This window comes from Gossypium hirsutum, chromosome D13, assembly GCF_007990345.1.
Source record: "Gossypium hirsutum isolate 1008001.06 chromosome D13, Gossypium_hirsutum_v2.1, whole genome shotgun sequence".
NCBI lineage: Eukaryota > Viridiplantae > Streptophyta > Magnoliopsida > Malvales > Malvaceae > Gossypium > Gossypium hirsutum.
In genome coordinates, this window is record NC_053449.1 from 9462085 (window position 1) to 9483012 (window position 20928).

General features: G+C 32.2%; 1 protein-coding gene across 1 annotated transcript; it reads left to right on the forward strand.

The window, feature by feature from the left end:
• The first annotated feature begins 389 nt into the window (after positions 1 to 389).
• Positions 390 to 1790, forward strand: LOC107918540 (zinc finger protein CONSTANS). The gene is made up of 2 exons (XM_016848118.2): positions 390 to 1156; positions 1251 to 1790. Exons 1-2 carry the CDS (start codon positions 533 to 535, stop codon positions 1470 to 1472), a joined length of 846 nt encoding a protein of 281 aa, XP_016703607.1. The 5' UTR covers positions 390 to 532; the 3' UTR covers positions 1473 to 1790.
• The last annotated feature ends 19138 nt before the right edge of the window (positions 1791 to 20928 follow it).

Consider the following 20928-nt stretch of genomic DNA (forward strand, 5'->3'; position numbering starts at 1 on the left):
TCCTTTTATGTACGTCACAGAGGATAGGAAAATAAAATTAAATATCTCTTATTTGGATAATTATTATTATTTTTTGTTTTAATTTCTATTTAAATTTTTGAGTTAATTATAGGCTTTTATGTATAATGTAAATAATCTTAATTCAGTATTAAATAATTAAGACAAAATTTTAGATAATTATGCCCTGAAAAAAATCTAATTAGAAGATTGAAAACTATACACCACCACTACTTTATTTATAGAATTAAATTTAATTTTAAACACAAAGATCTAAAATTTAAGTATGAGGTATAAGAAAAAAATAGTAAAAATAATAAAGGTCAAAGGTGAAAAAGGTAATTTTGTACATTTATACAAGTATAAAAAGTAAAAGAGAACTTAAATTATGCAAGTATAATTTTGTAAACACAATATTTTGGAAGTGGTGGTGCCACAGCCAGCATGGTTGGTATACTGGGAGTATTATTCTAAAAGGCAACTTTGTAATTTGAAAGCAAAAGGAAGGCTGTTACTATAAGCCACAGCAGGGTTGATGGTTCTTTTCTCATCCCTTTTTTCAATCGCTCCAAGAAAGAGAAAATTCTTGAAAGAAATCGAAAGAGAAATATTCTCTGAGAAAACGAAAGAAGAAGAAAGAGCGGAAGCATCTCTCTCTGTTTTCGTAGATCAAATGAAGAGCTGTGAGCTCTGTGATTTGGCGGCAAGGACGTATTGTGAATCGGACCAAGCAAGTTTGTGCTGGGACTGCGATGCTAAAGTGCACGGAGCCAACTTCCTGGTAGCGAGACACGTCAGGTGTCTTCTCTGTCATGCGTGCCAGTCTCTCACTCCGTGGAGAGCCGCTGGTTCAAAGCTTGGTCACACGGTCTCCGTCTGCGAGAGCTGCGTCGACGGCGGCGATCGAGAAGACACCGAAGCAGAAAACGATGATGAGGACGGGGAAGGCAACGATGGAGGAGCTGTTTCCGATGAGGATGTGGAGGAGGATGAAGATAATCAAGTCGTGCCGTGGTCTGCAGTTGCAAATACACCTCCGCCGGCTTCAAGTTCATCTAGTAGCGAAGAATCCTCTGATGGCGAAAGAGAGATCTATAAATCGACAAATTTGTTTCCGTTGAAAAGGTTGAGAGAAAATGGTTCAGATCTTCGTTCTCAGGTTGGTTTCCTCGTTTTCTCTTTGTTATTTCATTTTAAATTCTTTCCTTTTTTGGATTTGTTAATTAATTTTCATCTATCATTGTTTTTTGCAGGACGATCTGGATCTTTCATCTCCTAAACGGAGGTGCGGTTACCGTACTGTATTGGCGACTCGGAGCAGAGCAGAGGAGGAGGAGGAGGAGGAGGAGGAGACGGTTTCTGTTGACTCTATGAGGGTGCTGAAAGACCAACCGATCATCAAACCGGAGGATACGGTTCAGTTTCAATCCGATTCGAGAGGCGCGGCGAGTACGCAGTCATTAGGTAAAAATTAGAGCTCTATTAAAATCCCGTAACAAATATCCTAAATTCTGTTAGTAATAGTCCAATTTGAGATTTGAGTTGGTTAGGCCTGATATTTCTGATGATCTAACCTATTCTAACGGTAGTCCATGATTGATGGGATTGTTGACCCTTGTAGTAGTTAGTTTGTGCTCATCACCTAAGAATTTTACTAGTTTAATCTGTCTCTGTCAGAGATTTTGTAATTCATTTGTGCCCATCATCTAAGATTTTTACTAGTTTGATATCTTTCGAGGTTCTGTAATTCTGAAATTTAACAGTGGTGAATTAGTGCATTATCATCTTAAACAGACGTCGTTCCCAGCATTTTTCTTCTTCTTTTCCCTTCAGTTGTAGATTTTATTTGACGTTCACTTAAGGAATCTGTTGAGCGGCCTGCTCCCTCGCAAGAAGTTTTCAAAGAATCAGTCGGCTAGGTCCTTAAAAATAAAGTATTATTGAATTTTTTCTCCCAACTCTCCAAAGAGCCCAAAGGTTCTCGGGGTGGGAGCCTGGTGAAAAGATACATCCCTAGAAGACACAAATAATTAATCGATGGAGTGGTGCACGATGCGGATGGTTAGCCTTTTCAAGGAGACATAATATCATTTGGGCTAGTTGTATTTTGGTTGGTGGTTCGATTCTCATTGTGTGTGACTCTATCGATTAATTATCTATGCATTTTTTAAGTATATATTTTTTCTATGAATTTAGATGATCTCACTTCATGAACCCTTGGGGTTGTGCGGTGTTGAGAGATAAAACTCGGACCATCCCAAGCCCAAGATAATACTTTTGATTGTTGAGGGCCTAATTACTCATCATATAACATTTTGAAAACTTTTCCCAAAAAAAGCGATATCCTAAATTGCAATATGTTAACATGTTATGCATAATATTAATTTTAATTAAATTAATAGGCAGTCGATCATATGGAACGTCAACATTTTAGAGTACTTCCAAGTTCCAACTGAAAAGAATCAAAATCCCTCGACCCGTTTTTAATTAGTAACAAGCAAGCAATAAGGTTAGTGCCACGTGGTTGGAAGTTCATTTCATGTGCCTACACGGTGACAAGTGTGGGTCATTTTGTGAGAAATTTTGGTAAAATTGTAGGATGGGAGATAGGAGGAGGCGAGAAATAAAACCATTGTTTTAGTTGGTGAGAAATGAAGGACTTGGGAGTCATATGCCTTCGTTTGTGTTTATATTTTGAAATGTCTGTAGTCTAAGTCTAACTGCTCTAGTTGGTATGCGTGTTTAAGTTGATGTATTCAACATGAGGTAGAAGGAAGATATTTTGTGTTTGTTTAATCATTTATCTGGGGCCTCCTTATGGTATGTATGACTTGCAGGCTTCCAGAACCAAGAATTTTAATTTGAATAATAAATTAAGAAAAAAGGGTGATGGCCCGCCAGCTCTCACATCAGGTGGGTGGGGAAACTAGAATGTTAGAAACTAACAGAAGTCTGTAATTCCAATTTTCAATAGGATAGAGGAATGATCATCAACCCCCATGAAAAGGATGGAATTGGGGGATAATTAGCGGTGGAGAATTGTTGGGGGGAAGTTGTGGTGGGCATGTGCATAAGAAAATGTTGTCAACAACTGTGCAGATATTTATTATAGGGTCATGGAGTTATGATTTCATCTTAGGATTCTGCTGCTGACCTTGACCTTCCATCATCTTTAAGACAATGACTGACGAAAAGAATATTGTTTTTTTGTTTTATTTTTCATATTCAAAACACCATTAACTTGTTGACTAAGCTTGGGTCTTGTGTTTTAAGTTTCAAATTTAGACCATTCACTTGGGTGCAAAATCATATTCTAATCAAAAGGGAAAGACTAAAAACAATATTCTATCCCATCAAGCTTATGTAAAATTGAAGCTAGTATATGTCGTTTCTCCATCCAAATTTGGCAGGAGTAGTCTAGACCACCTCACCATTTTAAATATACAAAATAACAAATTACTAATCCTATTAAAAGACATTATATCAAGGAAACGTTTTTTTTTCATAAACAACTAAAAAATAACTTATAATTAATAAAATATTGGTTATTTATAATTAGGTTTAAATTTACTTGAGATGATTACACCTTGTTAAAATTTAAAATTTAATCTCTATATTTTAATTTTAAAATAATAAGTTTTTATACTTTTTGATTCTTTTATCTAATTGTATCGTTAAAATTATTGACTTAATAGCAAGATAAATTCGTATTTTTAATATATTTATTTTTGGCTAATTATCAAATAAAATGATATTAAATTTGAATTTTTCTTATCAGGAATGAAGTTGGTGTGCCAAATTTAAACTCTTACTAAAAATAGCTAAATTGGAACAAAAAGTAAAGAGAGGGCTTGATTGAAAGATTGAAGATTTAAAGATGATTGGATAAAGATTGAAGGGTCAGAGATTTTTTTTAAAAAGTGGCTAGATAGAGATTGAAGGATTTTTTTTATATTGTTTCTGTAATTAGTTTAAATTTTAATTTTAATTTTATTTTTAAATTTAGAATTATTTAGTGATAATATTTAAGAAAAATCTAATTAAATTTTAGCACTAAAAGTGTACAAATACCTAGTAGCTAGAACCAATTGAATACACTTGGCTATTCTTTTCTTTTTTTTCTTTTTCCTTTCCATTAACTGCGTCACTTTCATTCAGCCATTTTTATTTCTTTTTCTTTTACTTTCAACTTTTGGTTAAATTACCTTTCAAGGCCCTTTCCCTTTCCACTTTCCATAATTCTATTTAAACCATTTATTATGATTCTTTTCATAATTAATTAAACCCTTTTTTAGCTTTAGCCCAAAAATTGCTCCAACAAAACAATCGTGAGATACGAATCCGCTCAGAAAAACCTCTCAATTCAGTATTCGCTATCCCCGATATATGGGATAGTATAAATTCGTCCCTCAAAGTTGATTCAATTTTAACTCAAAAAGCACGCTTTGGGTTGGAATCATTTGGCGTACAGTTGGGAAGTTGAGTTGGCGATGCTGTATTCAAAATCCCACGAACAAATTGGCATGTTCAATTGAAAAAAGCTAGTTGGATTCCGTCAAAGGAGATCGTGGTCGGATTTAAACGAGCCACACGGTTGAGGCCGTTAATTCGAGTTGGGCTTTTCAGATCGTAAGGCTGTCGAAGTCTTAAATTACAGGTACGTGCCACGTGGTTCGAAAATTCGACAAGGGTCGATTTGCAGGTGATACCGGGATCGACTACGAAAGGAAGAGATGGCGATTTGAGGGATCCTCGATTGCTATAACCAGCTTAACGCTTGGAAGAGAAATTTTGTTTCAAGGATCGATTCAAGATTGGAGTACACCAAGGCTAAGGCTAAGCTTAAAAAATATTTTATTTATCCATTTATTTTATTTTTTTAATTTATTTTTGCATTTTTGCATTTGTTTTTATTTTATTTTATTTTTCGTATTTCCTTATTTTATTATCTTAATCAATTTAAAACCCCCATTTTTATTTTTCAGTATTGCAACGCACTTGTCGTGGGCACGTCTATTATCGCGACAATGATTCTGGTAACGAAAAAAGGCGAAATTAGAAACCAGTCCCTATGGATTTGACCCCACTACTATATATTCTAATTTACTATTATTTTGTTGTAGGAATTTATATTTAGTGGTTTCGACGCCCATCAAATTTTGGCGCTATTGTCGGGGATTGGGGAAAATTTATAATTTTTGTTTGTTTTCTTTATGACCAGCTCAGAACCGAAGACTCTAGCATTTGGACCAGAGAAGAAAAGTTGGCTTGCACACTTCAAAGAGAAGCTATTCGGTGCGGTAAACAACCACAACCCGATTTTGAATAAGGATCTTACACTGAAGACATCTACTTATCCAAAGGTTCAGACAAAATGGCAGATCAAACTATACGCCAACTTGTAGCTGCACCAGATGAACAACAACCGCTATGCATAACTTATTCGGTGGGCGAAATACCGTTCGAGTTAAAGGGTGGGTTTGGATGGGCGATTGGGTGCGGTGCGGTGCGTTTAGCTTACTTTTTGTCTCACCCTATAGTATTTAATCTCACCGCCATTATTGTTTTTATACTAACCGCAGGTAAACGCACCGCCCATCCAAACCCACCCAAAGTTGGGATTAATACATTTACTGCCTACTTTCCACGGTTTGAAAATGAGAATCGACATGCTCATCTAAAAGAGTTCCACATGGTTTGTTTAAGCATGAAACCAGAAAGAGTAACTGGGGATCAAATAAAACTACGAGCTTTTTCTTTTTCATTAACTAACTCTGCTAGAGAATGACTGTTTTATTTACCTTCAAGATCTATTAATACTTGGACTGATATGTCTCAATTGTTTCTTGACAGGTTTTTCCCAGTAGCTCGAGCAGCCAAATTAAGAAGGAGTATAGTTGGAATACAACAAAAAGAAATAGAACCACTCTATGAATATTGGGAGTGATACAAGAAGTTGTGTGCAAGTTGCCTACAACATGACCTATCAAAACAATCACTCTTACAGTATTTCTACGAAGGGTTACTCCTAATGAAAATGAAGATGATTGATGCCGCTAGTGGAGGGACTCTTGTGAACATGACTCCCAAAGTGCTAGGGAATTAATTCCGGCCATGGCTGTAAATTCTCAACAGTATCGACCACCTATGGAACCTACAAGAAGGGTTCATGAGCTATGTACTCATTCCATAGTAAATAAGATTGATGAACTTACTAATGTGGTTAAAACTATGCTTGCAAGACAGATGAACCCAGTTCGGTTGTGCGAGATATGTGCTAAGCCTAATCATCTATAACGACCCGATAGTCGCGAGTGTTAGATTGTGCATTTTCGAGACTCTATTACCGTAAATTAGATTCATAAATATTTTATATTTATTAAAAATATTTACGAAGCTAGTTGTGTAGTTAAATAGGTTTTGGTTTGGTGAATTTGCTTAAATTAGGAGTAATTAGGTAAAAGGACTAAATTGCATAAAGGGTGAAATTTGAATTATAGATTAAAGAAAAATTAAAAGGACTAAAGAAGTAATTAAGCCTTATTCCAACAAGTGGATGGTAATAGTGATTACATGTATAAAAATAATATACATATGTATATATTAATAAAATATATATTACTTAATATTTAAGTAAATATATAATATAATAATAAAGTAAATATAATAAAATAAATAAGTAAATGAAATAAAGAAAGAAAGAAAATAAAAAAAAAGAAAGAAAGAAAAAGAAAGAAAGAAAAGAAAAAGGAAGGAGAAAGCCACGGCCTTAGGGCTTCAATTGTTGAAAGTTTAATTGGTTAGTTAATTTAGTCCCCTTTTCTTTTAATTTTTATGTTTTTGGAATCCCGATATTAAATACTACCCAACTCATGTCAAAATTTTAGAAATTATTGAGTTTTTAAATGTTGTTAATGTTAAATAATTTTAGTATTAGGGATTAAATTGATAAATTTTTAAGTTAGAAGTGAAAAAGGATTTAATTGTAGAATAAATTGTAAATTTTGACTAATAAGGACTAAATTGTGAAAAATTCAAAATTTAGGGATTTAAGTGAAATTAGAGATTTAAATCTAGTTTAAAGGTGGAATTGAATGAAAATATAGAATTGATTGTGAAGAAATAAAATTAGTCTCGGTTTAGGGACTAAATTGAAATTTAGACAAATGTTGAGTAAAAATTGAAATATGCAATACGAAATTGAGTTGTATTGTATTGATGAATTTTAATTGTTTTAATTCTGTAGCTAACATCGTATCAGAATCCTCGACTAAAAGGGGAAAGATAAAGTCGACGAGGATTAGCTCAGAATTTCTGGTTTGTATTTCTATAATCCGAATTTAGTTGTTAATTGTTATAATTCAATTTAATGTATATTATAAGTGTTGAGGTGAAGATTATTGTGTTTTGCAATTGAAATGGATTGATTTAGTATGTGATGAATTTATTGAATTTATATTGATTGAATTGGTATATATATTGAACATATTGATTATTTGAATTGAAATGAATATTTGTTGTATTTGAAAAGTGAATTGAAACCCTATTAACTGTATCGGACTGAGTCGAATATAGATGGCATGCCATAAGATTGGAAGAGTTCAGAGATTTCTTCGACTTCGAGTCGATGAGACACTGTGTGTCAATTTACTACTTCGAATTAATTCGATGAGGCATTGGGTGCCAATTTACTTCGGTTGAGTCGATGAGACACTAGGTGTCAATTTATTACTTTGAATTATCCGATGAGGCACTGGATGCCAAACTAGTGTGTTTGGTTGGATCCGTATATCTGTCTGAGTCCGAGTCGTGTTAATAGGTGTAAATAAATAATAAAGTTCTATAATTGATGTTGAAATAGCATGGTATGAGAAATGGAAGTGATATAGTGAATTGAAAATAGAATGTGAAATATGTTGGCAATACATGAAATATATGAGTTATATACTCATGAATTGAGTATGGTATGAAATGATGTATTCATAAATTGAGTATTGCATGACTGATGCCATTGTACGAATAAATATGGTTGATATGTGAATTATCATTTATATAGAAATTATGTGAATTAGGATATTGTTTAATAAATAAAAAAATGATAGTTATGATACTAGACATTAATAAGTCCTTATAATTTAATTGTGTCTATTATATTTTATTATATTATTTTTAAATATTCAGATTATAGAAATACCACTGAGTTTTTACTCAGCGTACGGTTTTGTTTTCCGTGCGCAGATTAGGTATAGTGATTTTCAAGAGTTAGTTGAGGTTGTAAGCATCCATCTCATCACATCTCCAAGTGCCAAAAAGGCATGTTTCAAAATTTTGAATAAAATGACATGTACTGAGGAAGATCAAGTGTGTTCCAAGTAGTATGGACTAAAATATAAATTATAATTTTTTTAATGTTCAAATATATTAGTGATTAGCCAAAATCACTTTGGCACCAAATGTAATATTCCTATAACAAGTTCCTTGGGTCGAACCGGGTATAGGGGTGTTACATCATCCAATCGACTCGTGCCCGGTTTTACTTGAGGACGTAACTACACAAGTAAACACCGTTGGGAACTTCCCAGGGCCACCTCAAAGGTGTTATGATCCATATTCAAGCACGCACAATGTAGGGTAGAGGGGTCATCCAAACCTAAGCTATGGGTCGAACCCTCAATACAACCAACCATATCAACCAAGACCACCTCTGCCTCAACAATATCAACCTCCAAAGTCATCTCTTGAAGCCATAGTAGAGAGGTTAGCCGTTAGCACCAATAAAAGACTGAAGCACATTTCCAAGAACTAGATCATCAAATAAGTAAGCTAGTAGTTATAGTTAGCAATTTGGAGAACCAAGGAAAATTTCCATCTCAAACCGAGCCAAACCCATATCAAAATGCAAATGCTATGACTATAAAAGATGAAACAGAGTCAGAACTAGTGCTTGACACGAGTCGTGACCACAACGTTAAACAAGAAGCCGAACCAGCATCTCCTACTAAGCCGGCACCTTATAAACCATTTGTTGTACCTCCTCCATACCCTAGAAGGCTCGCCCAAGTTAAAAAGGGACGAGAGGAAAAAGAAATTCTTGAGACATTCTGAAAGGTAGAAATTAATATTATTTTACTTGATGCAATTAAACAGGTTCCACGCTATTGAAAATTTTTGAAAGAACTGTGTACTGGTAAAAAGAAGCTCCAAGGAAATGAATGGGTGAATGTGGGAGAAATGTTTCTATAGTGTTACAAAGGAAAATCCCGCCTAAGTGTAAGGACCAAGGTATGTTTTCTATATCTTGCAAAATAGGTAATATTGGCATAAAGAATGCCATGTGTGATTTGGGAGTATCTATTAATGTAATGCCTTTATCTATTTTTAAATTGCTAAACACTTAAAAAATGCTTATGATATTTTACTCGGGAGACCATTCTTAAGTACCGCACGTACAAAGATTGATGTTCGCAGTGGAACCCTCACTATGGAATTCGACGGTGAGGTGGTAAAATTTAATGTTTATGAGGCAATGAGCCAACCCAACACAATATCAAATATTTCTAGTGTTGATATTATTGAACCACTAACGAAATTTCATTTTGAGTATCGTGAAGGGGATGGATTACAACCTGTACTTTCTAAAAGTTTAGACCTCAATATGGTGGATAAATTGTAGATAATGACATTTAGAGAACCAATTCGGGAAACAGTTGTTTTATTAGAGACTCGTCAATTCCCTAGAAGCTAAGGTAAGTATTTTGAACTTTCTCTTTCTAAAACTAAACTGTTGCCTTCTATTTTGTAGGCCCTTGAGATAGAGCTTAAACCATTTCTGGAACACTTGAAGTATGCCTATCTAGGTAATGGAAACACTTTACTAGTATCAGTTTCCAGTAAACTTATGGGATTGGAAGAAGAGAATTTAATTCGAGTATTGAGAGACTACAAAGGGGCTATCGGATGGACGATCACCGACATTAAAAGATTAAGTCCCTGGACTTGTATGCATAGAATGCCGATAGAAAAAAATGCAAGCCCAAAGAGAGAAGCTCAAAGATGCCTTAATCCACCAATGATGGAAGTTGTCAAAAAGGAAATTCAAAAGCTACTGGACGCCAGGATGATCTATCAAATTTTTTACAGTAATTGGGTCAGCCCAATTCATTTAGTACCCAAGAAAACTGGTATGACTGTAATAAAAAATACAACAGGAGATTTAGTTCCCACTCGAGTCTAAAATAGGTGGAGAGTCTGTATAGATTACAGGAAGTTGAACTCTTTAACTCGGAAAGACCACTTTCCATTTCCTTTTATTGATCAAATGTTAGAACGTTTAGTAGGAAAAACTCACTATTGTTGTCTTAATTGTTATTTAAGTTTTTTCCAAATTCTAGTGGCACTGGAGGACCAGTAGAAAACAATGTTTACATGTCCCTTTGGCATATTCGCCTACAGACGAATGCCGTTTGGACTTTGCAATGCACCAACCACATTCCAGAGGTGTATGGTAAGTATATTTTCTAACTATGTCAAAAAAATAATTGAGATATCTATGGATGGTTTTATAGTTTATGGTAATTCTTTCAATGAATCTATTTCTTTCAATGAATCTAATTCTTTCAATGAATCTTTATCAAACCTCGTTAAAATTTTGGAGAGATGCCTAAAATTTAATCTAATTCTTAATTATGAAAAATTTCATTTTATAGTAGATAAGGGATTGATTTTAGGGCTTATTGTTTACGCTGAAGGGATTATGGTCGATAAGGCCAAAACTGATGTTATCAACTCACTTCCATACCCCACTACTATGACGAAAATTCATTCTTTTCTTGGTCATGCAGGTTTTTATAGGTGCTTTATTAGGGACTTTTCTAAGATTTTGCGATCGCTCTGCAATCTCTTGCAAAAAGATAAAGTGTTTAAATTTGATCAAGCGTGCAAAGATGCATTCGACATTCTCAAACAAAAGCTTGTTTTAGCTCCTATAGTACAACCGCCAAATTGGGACTACCCTTTTGAACTCATGTGCGATGCAAGCGACCAAAGTGTAGGAATTGTCCTTGGGCAAAGAATTGGGAAGGAACCTCAGGTCATATCCTATGCCTCTAAAACACTAGATGCTGCCCAGAGCAATTACTCAACTACTGAAAAAGAATTATTAGCTATTGTTTTTTTTCTTGAAAAAATTTAGATTGTATTTATTAGGCACTAAAGTTATTGTTTTTTTCTAATCATACATCGTTGAAATATTTGATCGGGAAAAATAGGCAAAACCTAGGTTAATTCGATGGATTCTTCTCTTACAAAAATTCAATCTCGAGATCAAGGACAAGAAAGGAAGTGAGAACTTAATAGCTGATCATTTTAGTCAAATTCCCTTTTCAAAAGACTACATACCTCTTAAAGATGACTTCCTAGATGAAAGTCTTCTGTAAGCTCAGACAGTTTACCCATAGTATGTAGATATGGTAATTACCTCGCTATAGGTATTGTATCTTCCAACTTATCACGTTCTGAAAAGGTCAAGCTCAAAAGAGACTCACGATATTATATTCGGGACAATCCATACCTATGGAAACACTGCTCCAATCAGATAATTAAACGATGTGTCGCAGAAATTGAGGTACAATCTATCGTTTCTTTTTGTCATTTTTATGCTTGTGGAGGGCATTTCGATCCTAAATGCACCATACATAAGGTACTTGAGTATGGATTGTTTTGGCCACACATATTTCGTGACGCTTATTTATTTTGCAAAACTTACGAGAGTTGTCAAAAAGTGGGGAATTTAAGTCGAAAGAGTGAGATGCCCCTAGCACCTATACATGTATGTGAAATTTTTGATGTGTGGGGCATCAATTTTATGAGACTGTTTGTTTTATCATTTAATAATGTTCACATTGTTCTCGCTATAGATTACGTATCTAAACGGGTAGAAGCTAAAGCTACTCGACATGTCGATGTTAAAACTGTAGTGGATTTTCAAACAAACTCTATCTTCTCCAGGTTTGGCACACCGAGAGCATTAATCAGTGATCGAGGAGCTCATTTCTGCAACAAGGTAATTGATACTCTACTGAAAAAGTATGGGGTGACACATCGTGTGGCCACGGTTTATCACCCATAAACAAACGATCTAACGAAAGTTTCGAACTGCGAAATAAAGTCGATTCTGGAAAAAACTGTGAAACCAAATAGGAAAGACTGTAGCTTATGTTTAAATGATGCATTGTGGGCGTACTGTACTGCTTACAAGGGACCCATAGGAATGTCCCCTTACCGACTCATATTCGGTAAATCGTGTCATCTTCTAGTGGAGTTAGAACAGAAGGCATTTTGGGCAGTAAAAAGATGCAACATGGAGTTGGACGCCACAGGTAATTATTGAAAATTAGACATTCAAGAACTCGAAGAGATCCGGCGAGACGCATATGAAAACGCTCAAATTTATAAATAAAAAACCAAGGCGTTTCATGACCAGAAAATATCTCGCAAACAATTTTCAGTTGACCAGAAAGTGTTACTTTACGATCCTACATTGAGAACTTTTTCGGGTAAGCTTCGAACCAAATGGCTTGGTCCTTTTTTTATTACTAAAATATTTCCTCATGGTGCAGTTGAAATTAAAAGAGAGGAATCCAAGAAATGTTTTAAAGTCAATGGTCAAAGGTTAAAACCCTTTTACGAGAACTTTCAAGTACATGTGGTGGAGGAATTATTTTTCGAGAAGCCAAATGATTAAATTTTCCAGATCGTAGAGCTAACGACATTAAAAAATGTTTTATGGGAGGCAACCTACATTTATTTTTATTTTATTTTATTTTATTTTATTTTGAATTCTAGTTTAGTTTGAGAATTAAATAAAATATTATTTTAATCCGTTTGATCATGCTGTTTTCCAGGAGCAACCACCTTCAACTATAGAAGAATTACTTCTTCGCATTGAAACTCTTCTCGAAACAATGGAAACCAACATCTCAAACATCCTCAACATACGACAAAGTGATCACTTCCACCGCCCTCTGGCCTATTAAATATAAACGGGGAGTACACTTTCTCCACTCATATTATTCTTTTTGCACATTGGGGGCAATGTAGGCTAAGTAGGGAGAATTTTGGATCATGCCATACTTTCTTTTTACATGTGTTTTGCTAAGAATAATTTCTTAATTCGTTTCAGAAATAAACCTCTAATTCTTATTTTTAGTTTATTTAAATAAGTGGGTGAATCATGAATAACTATTGCTTGCTTGATCAATGAATATTTTGTAAAATTGAAAATGTTATGCCTTAGTCGATATTTCATGAAAGTTGTTGGTTTTGTTGAACTTGCCTAATGAAAGTACTCGTTTAAATAAATAAATAAATAAATATCTTGGTTAAGAGTGAAGATTCGGAAATATGACCAAGTTGAGTAACCGGGATGAGGTGCTTGGGTTGTCATCTTGTTTCGCGTCAAAAGATTTAGTGACGAGCCGAAGCTTGTAACACTCTACTAATCGAGCTTCCTTGAGAAATAAATCGATTAAGGACATTGAAACTGAGTAACCGGGATGAGGTGTTTGGGTTGTCATCTCATTTTGCATCAAAAGGTTTGATTATGTCTCGCGTTAAAAATAAAAAATTAAATAAAGAGAACGTGCAGGGTTGAGTAACCGGGGTGAGGTGCTTGGGTTGTTATCTCACTTCGCGTCAAAAGACTTTACTACGTTTAAAAAAAAACAAAAAAACAAAAAATGTATATAGATATAAATAAAAGCATATATTGAGTATGACCGTTTTGCATGTTTGATTGAGCCTAAATTTTGTGAAATAGTTAAGTTTTACATACTGTTTGAGATTTTATAAAATGCTTATTGATTGAGTTTAGCAATTATTTATTTTTGATTCACCTAATTGTTTGATATATGCTTGACTAGGAAATGGGGTTTTGATTTTGAAAGGTATTGACAAATTATTTTTAGTGGATATCATGCTTGAGGACAAGTATCGGCTAAGTAGGAGGAATTTAATAGCAAGATAAATTCATATTTTTAATGTCGAAACCACTTTTTAAAAAACAAGCATTAGGTTGTCGACTTAAAAACGAAAATTGGAGTCGTCACTGATCTTTTTTATTTAGGTGTGATCGAATCACCTTAAAAATGATTTTGGTCTACGAGTTTCAAAAAAAAAGGTTCGAGAGTCAGTTACGTGCGAGGAAGGATTAGCACCCTCGTAACGCCCAAAATTGGTATCGAATTGATTAATTAGTGTCTTAATGTCGAAAATTTGTAAAGATTTTAAAATACGATCCTTGTATTAAAAAACTTGTATAAATCAAATTACATGTTAAGGCCCTCTCATTTTGGAGAGAGAAAATGTCACACCCAATAAGTTAGTGCATGATATTTCACATCCTCAAAAATGAGCTTGTCCTTTAAAAAAACTCATGCAATGAAATTTAAAAGGATATTCAATTGTTTAAGTCAGATGAAGAAATCGAAGCCAATACGTTAGGGCACAATTTCTCAAAATTCTAAACATTGAATATTGTATTTATTATTTTTTAGAAAAATCCTTATTTCGAGAAAACAACATGTCATATCCAATGCGTTAGGACACAACGTATCAAATTCCCAAGAATAAACTTTTTATTTATATGTTTTGATTAAAGAATATTCTCGATTATTTAGATTCAACGAGAAAAATTGTAACCCAATACATTAGGGCTCAATCCTCTCGAAGATCCCAAATGCCGAGTATTGCGTTATCTTATGGATAAAACGATTTCAATATTTTAACCAAATGCAATCTATTAGACAAAATAAAACGTGAGTGAATGATAGCGTATAATGCAAAGAAGATAATTTGTAAATAAATCATACATTTAATCAAATGAACGGTAGATAAATACAAGCAAGCAATACACATAACAACAATAATTTTATGTAAATACCCACATTGGCTAATAAGAGGAAACTAATTAATATCAAGCAAATTTACATAAACATTAATGAAATATACAAATTTAAACATAATTTAAGAAATAAATATAATATATTAAAATGTTAAAATAAATTTAAATAAATTAACAAAATTGAAATAGGTTGAAATAAATTAAAGATGTTAAAATATTTGAAAGAGATAAAATATTCATATAATAATATGAAATTAACAATAGATTATGTATGTATGTATACTGAAAATAATTTAATATGAAATATGTATACATATAATATTATTATATAATAGTATTATATAAAAATATATATTTTCAAATGTAATGAGTGAATTTAGAGAAAATATATTATAGAATAAAATATTAAAGAATGTATATAAAACATATCGAATTTACATAAAAAAAATGAACGATTAATCTAAATGATGATAAATATATAACAATGAATAATACATAATAAATTGCAAAAGAATAATACATAATAGATTTTAAAACAAATGTATAATAGATATAAAATGATTATTTAAAATACTAATAAAATATAATGAAATGGGATACTAATATACGATGATATAAAACTTAAAATATTAATACGTAATAAAATAATGTATATATAAAAAGGTAAATAAATGTATGTGATTAGTACAAATAATATCATCAACAATTATAATGATAATAATAATAATAATAATAATAAGCACAGTTAATTAATAGAAAGAAAATAATATATAAAAGGGCTGATTTGAAATTAAAACATAAAGTCAAGGGCTGTATTGAAATGAAATGAAATGAAAGGGGCCGTATTGAAATCTATTTAAAATCAAAAGGGCTAGTACATAAATTATACACATAAATTCCACTTGGAAAAAAAATTAGATCATCGGAAACGACACCGTTTCGCGTGTTCGTTTCCTCAACTGATGGCAGGACGAGATCAAAAATAAGATCAAATTATGTGGCAAAATTAAAAAAGCAAAAGGGATCAAATTGAAGCAAATCGATAAACAGAGGGACCAAACACGCAAATAGGCCATTGAAATGAAACGCTCGGATTCTTCCCTCGGGTCAGGTCACCACGCAGGTCTCGACCTTAAACGACGTCGTTTTGGCACTGAAGGCACTAACCCAAAACAACGTCGTTTCTTTCTAATACTTAAATCAAATTTTTTTTTAAAAAAAAAAGGGGATCTATTTCGTTTTTTTTAAGAAAAATAATGCAGAGGGGAGGGGAATTCTCCGCTAGGGTTTTAACCCTAGCCTCCTCCCTTCAAGAAAAATTTGCACCGATTTAAACACTATCACCCTGTCTGATCTTCGATTTTGACGAAGATGGACAGGGATCAGACGGCCTCATTGCGAAGGTAAGTTCTCTTCTTCTTCTTTGCTATCTTTTTACACCCAACAAACAAAACAAACCGGGATCTAAGGAAAATCAAAAAGAAAATAATCGAAAGAAAGAAAAAAAAATCCCATCACCTTTCGAAATCTCTGTTTTTATTGCTTTTTCAATTTTTAGTTTTTTTTATTTCCTCCCCTCCCTTACAGATTGAAAATCGGCTTTATATAGCCGAAAAAATTACAGAGAATTTTATATATTTTTTATCTTATTCGCTGTATTTTCTGTTGTCATTGTTGCTTCCTTTTCGTGCTTTGCTTGTTGGTGTTTGTTGCAAGTACTGGCGTACGGAGGCCAGCTGGAAGCGCGTGGCAGAGGCGCACGTGCGCGAAGGTTGGTGCGCGGGACTACTGTGCGGCGGCTGAGGCTGAAGGCTAGGGTTTCAGTTGTTTTTTGGTGTTGAGGGCCGCATTGTAGTTGGGCTTGGTTTATATGGGCTGGGCAAATTCAGGCTGATGTAATTGGACTTTTATTATTGGTTTTAGATTATTTGGTTTTAATTTTTCTTTATGCAGGCCCTGGCCAAAATTGGGTCTTACATTTAATATATTTATTTTTGGCTAATTATCAAATAAAATGCTATTAAATTTGAATTTTTCTTATTAGGAATGAAGTTGGTGTGCCAAATTCAAACTCTTAAAAAAAGGGCTAAATTGGAACAAAAAGCAAAGAGGAGGGCTTGATTAAAAGATTGAAGATTCAAAGATGATTGGATAAAGATTGAAGGGTTGAAGATTTTTTAAAAAAAGTGGCTGGATAAAGATTGAAGGATTTTTTATATTGTTACAACTCTGTAATTAGTTTAAATTTAATTTTTAAATTTAGAATTATTTAGTGATAATATTTAAAATTATTTATTGATAATATTTAGGAAAAATCTAGCTAAATTTTAGCAGTAAAAGTGTGTATAAATACCTAGTAGCTAGAACCAATTGAAATAATCGTGAGATACGAACCCGCTCAGAAAAACCTCTCAATTTGATATTCGCTATCTCTCCGATATATGGGATAGTACAAATTCGTCACTCAAAGTTGATTCAATTTCAACTTAAAAAGCGCGCGTTGGGTTGGAATCGTTTGGCGTACAGTTAGGAAGTTGAGTCAGTAGTGCTGTATTCAAAATCCTACAAACAAATTGGCGTGTTCAATTGGAAAAAGCTAGTTGGATTCCATCAAAGGAGATAGTGATTGGATTTAAATGACCCACGCGCGGTTGTGGCCGTTAATTTGAGTTGGGCTTTTTAGATCGCAAGGCTGTTAAAGTCTTAAATTACGGGTACGTGCCACATGGTTGGAAAATTCGATAAGGGTCGATTCGCAGGTGATATCGGGATTGACTACGAAAGGAAGAGTTGGCGGTTTGAGGGATCCTCGATTGCTATAACCAGCTTATCTCTTGGAAGAGAAATTTTGTTTCAAGGATCGATTCAAGATTGAAGTACACCGAGGCTAAGGCTAAGCTTAAAAAATATTTTATTTATCCATTTATTTTATTTTTTAAAATTTATTTTTGCATTTTCGAATCTGTTTTTATTTTATTTTTCGTTTTTTTATTTTATTATCTTAATCAATTTAAAACCTCCCATTTTTATTTTTCAACATTGCAACGCACTGTTTGTGGTTACGTCTATTACCACGACAACGATTCTAGTCATGAGAAAAGGTGAAATTAGACAATCAGTCCCTGTGGATTCGACCCTACTACTCTATATTTCAATTTACTATTATTTTGTCGTAAGAATTTATATTTGGTGGTTTCGATGCCCATCAGACGTAGTAGTTAAAAAAAATTAAAATAACTATTTAGCCCACAATGTTCATTATTTTTGTTAATTTAGTTCTTTTAAAAAAAACTACTCAAATTTTTTAAATTATTTTTTTCATGTTTTAAATAAAAAATAAAAAGTATAAATTTTCAAAAATAATGAAAAAAATTCTTTAAATTTTAAAATATAAAAAGATTTTACAAAAATCATTTTAAAAAAATTTAAACATGTTAAAAATATAAAAAAATCAAATTAAAAGAAAAAATTTATTTAATCCTTAAATGGTAATAAGAGGTGTACGTCGATTGGCTCAAATCATTTTAGGACGAGCTTAGGCTTATATGTTTAACTTTGGGCTAACCTGAATTAACTTGTTTTACTATTTAAAACAATCGAACTAGAAAGAAATATATCAATACTAATTTTTATAATTAAATTTAAATATGAAATAATTTGTTCTTTATTTTAAATAGAGAAATGGTTGATTTGGGTGAAATGAACTCGAAGTTGAGAAACTTTTTTAACTTGTGCCTCAGTCTGGCGTTGTCCATGATCACCTCTAATGATAATAGGATCTCTCTAAAGTTTGAGCTATTCGTTCAGTTTATATTCAATAATGTTTAACAAGTACTTTTTTAATTTATTCAAATTATTTATATATAATCAATTTAAATTTAAAATACGGTGTAAATTTTATATACTTTATAATTAGATTTATATAAAATTATTATTTTTTTATATATTATCAATTTGACTTAAAAAAAAACATATTCAAGTATGATTTTATATGGACTGAACGAAAAGCTCAAAGTTTGAAGAGACCTTATTATCATTCATGGAGCGTGTATATGCAAATTTCGAATCAAATATTGACTTGAAAATTTTGAAGTCAATTTATTTATGGACAAGAGTATTATCTTTGAAATTTCTTTAATATATTTGATGGAGCTTCAATCCAAACGTCTATCTAGACTTGGTTTTGAAAGGATGTGATTTGTTTCAATGGTTGTCGAGACTTGAAGTTGAGTTTAGTGAGATTGATTGAGAATTTGATTTAATTTGATTAGATTTAAGGATTTCTTAGACTTGATCTTGAATCGAGATGTTTGTTTCAATGGTCATCAAAACTTGATCTTGAAAATGGATTTGAAGAGAGTTTGGATCCAAGGGTCATCTAGACTTGATCTTGGGTGGTTCAGTTTGCTTCAAGTGTCGTGGTGACTTGCTCTCGAAACGAGTTTTGACTTTTTTTCTTCGGTTGAATACTATCAAAAGGCAACTTTCTTCATAAACACATTTTGACTTCCTATCCTTGATTAAATTGGAGCGACAAGCAACTTTTCTTCAAAATTGATATGGAGTTCGTCAAAATCTCTTCAAGTTCTTCAATTCCTTCAGAGATTTTTGCAAAGGATTTTTAAACTTCTTGAACTTGTGAATGTGTAAAATGGTTGTTGGACTGTCAAGTAAAAGAGAGTTCTTGTAAAATTTAACTTATTCATTAGAGTGTTCTACTTTATCTAATATTAATTTAATTAATTAGAAATAAAATAATCCTTAAAGAATATGACTTTTTTTTTATAAAAGAGTTCTAAAAGATTTAAATTCTTAATTTATCTTTTTATTAATTAAATTAATTTAATTAGAGATAAACGATAATGATAGATAATGAATTTGAATTGATCCTAAATTTCTCCCTCTTTAGAGTGAATGATACATTTTTTGAACTTTTATATTTTTTATATTTTTAAAATTTTAAAGAGTTTTAACTTTTTCACAATTTTTAAATTTTTATTGATAATATGAAAAATCTTTGAATTTTTAAAACATTTTTGTATTTGTTTATGTATTTTTAAAGAGTAAGGACCAAATAAACAAAAAAATGTAAATGTTGAAGACTAAAAAGTTATTTTACCTTTTTTTTATAACAGGCACACCAATGATTCTAATAGCAAAATTGATAGAGGGCCAAGATTGTTAAATTAGAAAACGTATAGGGACTCCAATGTCTCAAAATTAAAATATAGGGAGTCAATTTTAAATTTCATAAAGTACATGAATCTTTGGCATATTTGAACCTAAAAATTAACTTCAATTAAACCTAATATTACTATATTATTAATAAAATTTATTATTTTAATAAATGATTTAATATTGTAATTTTATTTTAATAATAAATTTTAAATAATATTCTTATCATTTTATTAAAATACCTATATTAATATTTTAATAATAAGTATATATTATAATTTATAAATATTTAATAATAAATGTTTTACTGTATAAAATCTAAATATTGTTGTGACTTGAATGGAATAGTGGTTAAAGCTCTTGTTAGACATCTGTTTGACACGAATTCAAATTGTGTTACCCCACCCTTTATAAAAAAAATATAAATATTTTAATAATATAAATATGTTTAATTTATGCATAGCTACATTTATCTCTTTTAGTTCCAATATGTCACTATTTTTCTCATATATGTAAGGGTGAGCAGTCAGTCTATTTATTAGTTTGTTTCAAAAAATTCTGAAAATGAACGGAATCGACTTTCCTATTTTGCAAATCAAAACCAAATCACTTATCTTTTGTCAGTTTAGTGGGGAAACCGAATAAACCAATTATATATTTTTTTTTCTAAAAAACTAAAAAGAATAATGTTTAGTACATTGCTAGTGCAGTTTTTAGACTCATAATTATTATGGCCGATACCCCGAGCGAATAGCGAGTTACTCATATTAGATTGTTCGATAGGTACGAACAATATCAATTCTAACTAGGAAACTTGCTATAAAAATAGAAAACTTTTCATCACTTTTTTTTTATCA

What these genes read in the sequence shown, in the direction of transcription:
- LOC107918540 (XM_016848118.2), top strand. Translation starts at nt 533, where the DNA reads ATGGTTCTTTTCTCATCCCTTTTTTCAATCGCTCCAAGAAAGAGAAAA. An exon ending in GTTCAGATCTTCGTTCTCAG is followed by an intron (nt 1,157 to 1,250) that starts GTTGGTTTCCTC and finishes TGTTTTTTGCAG; the next exon opens with GACGATCTGGATCTTTCATC.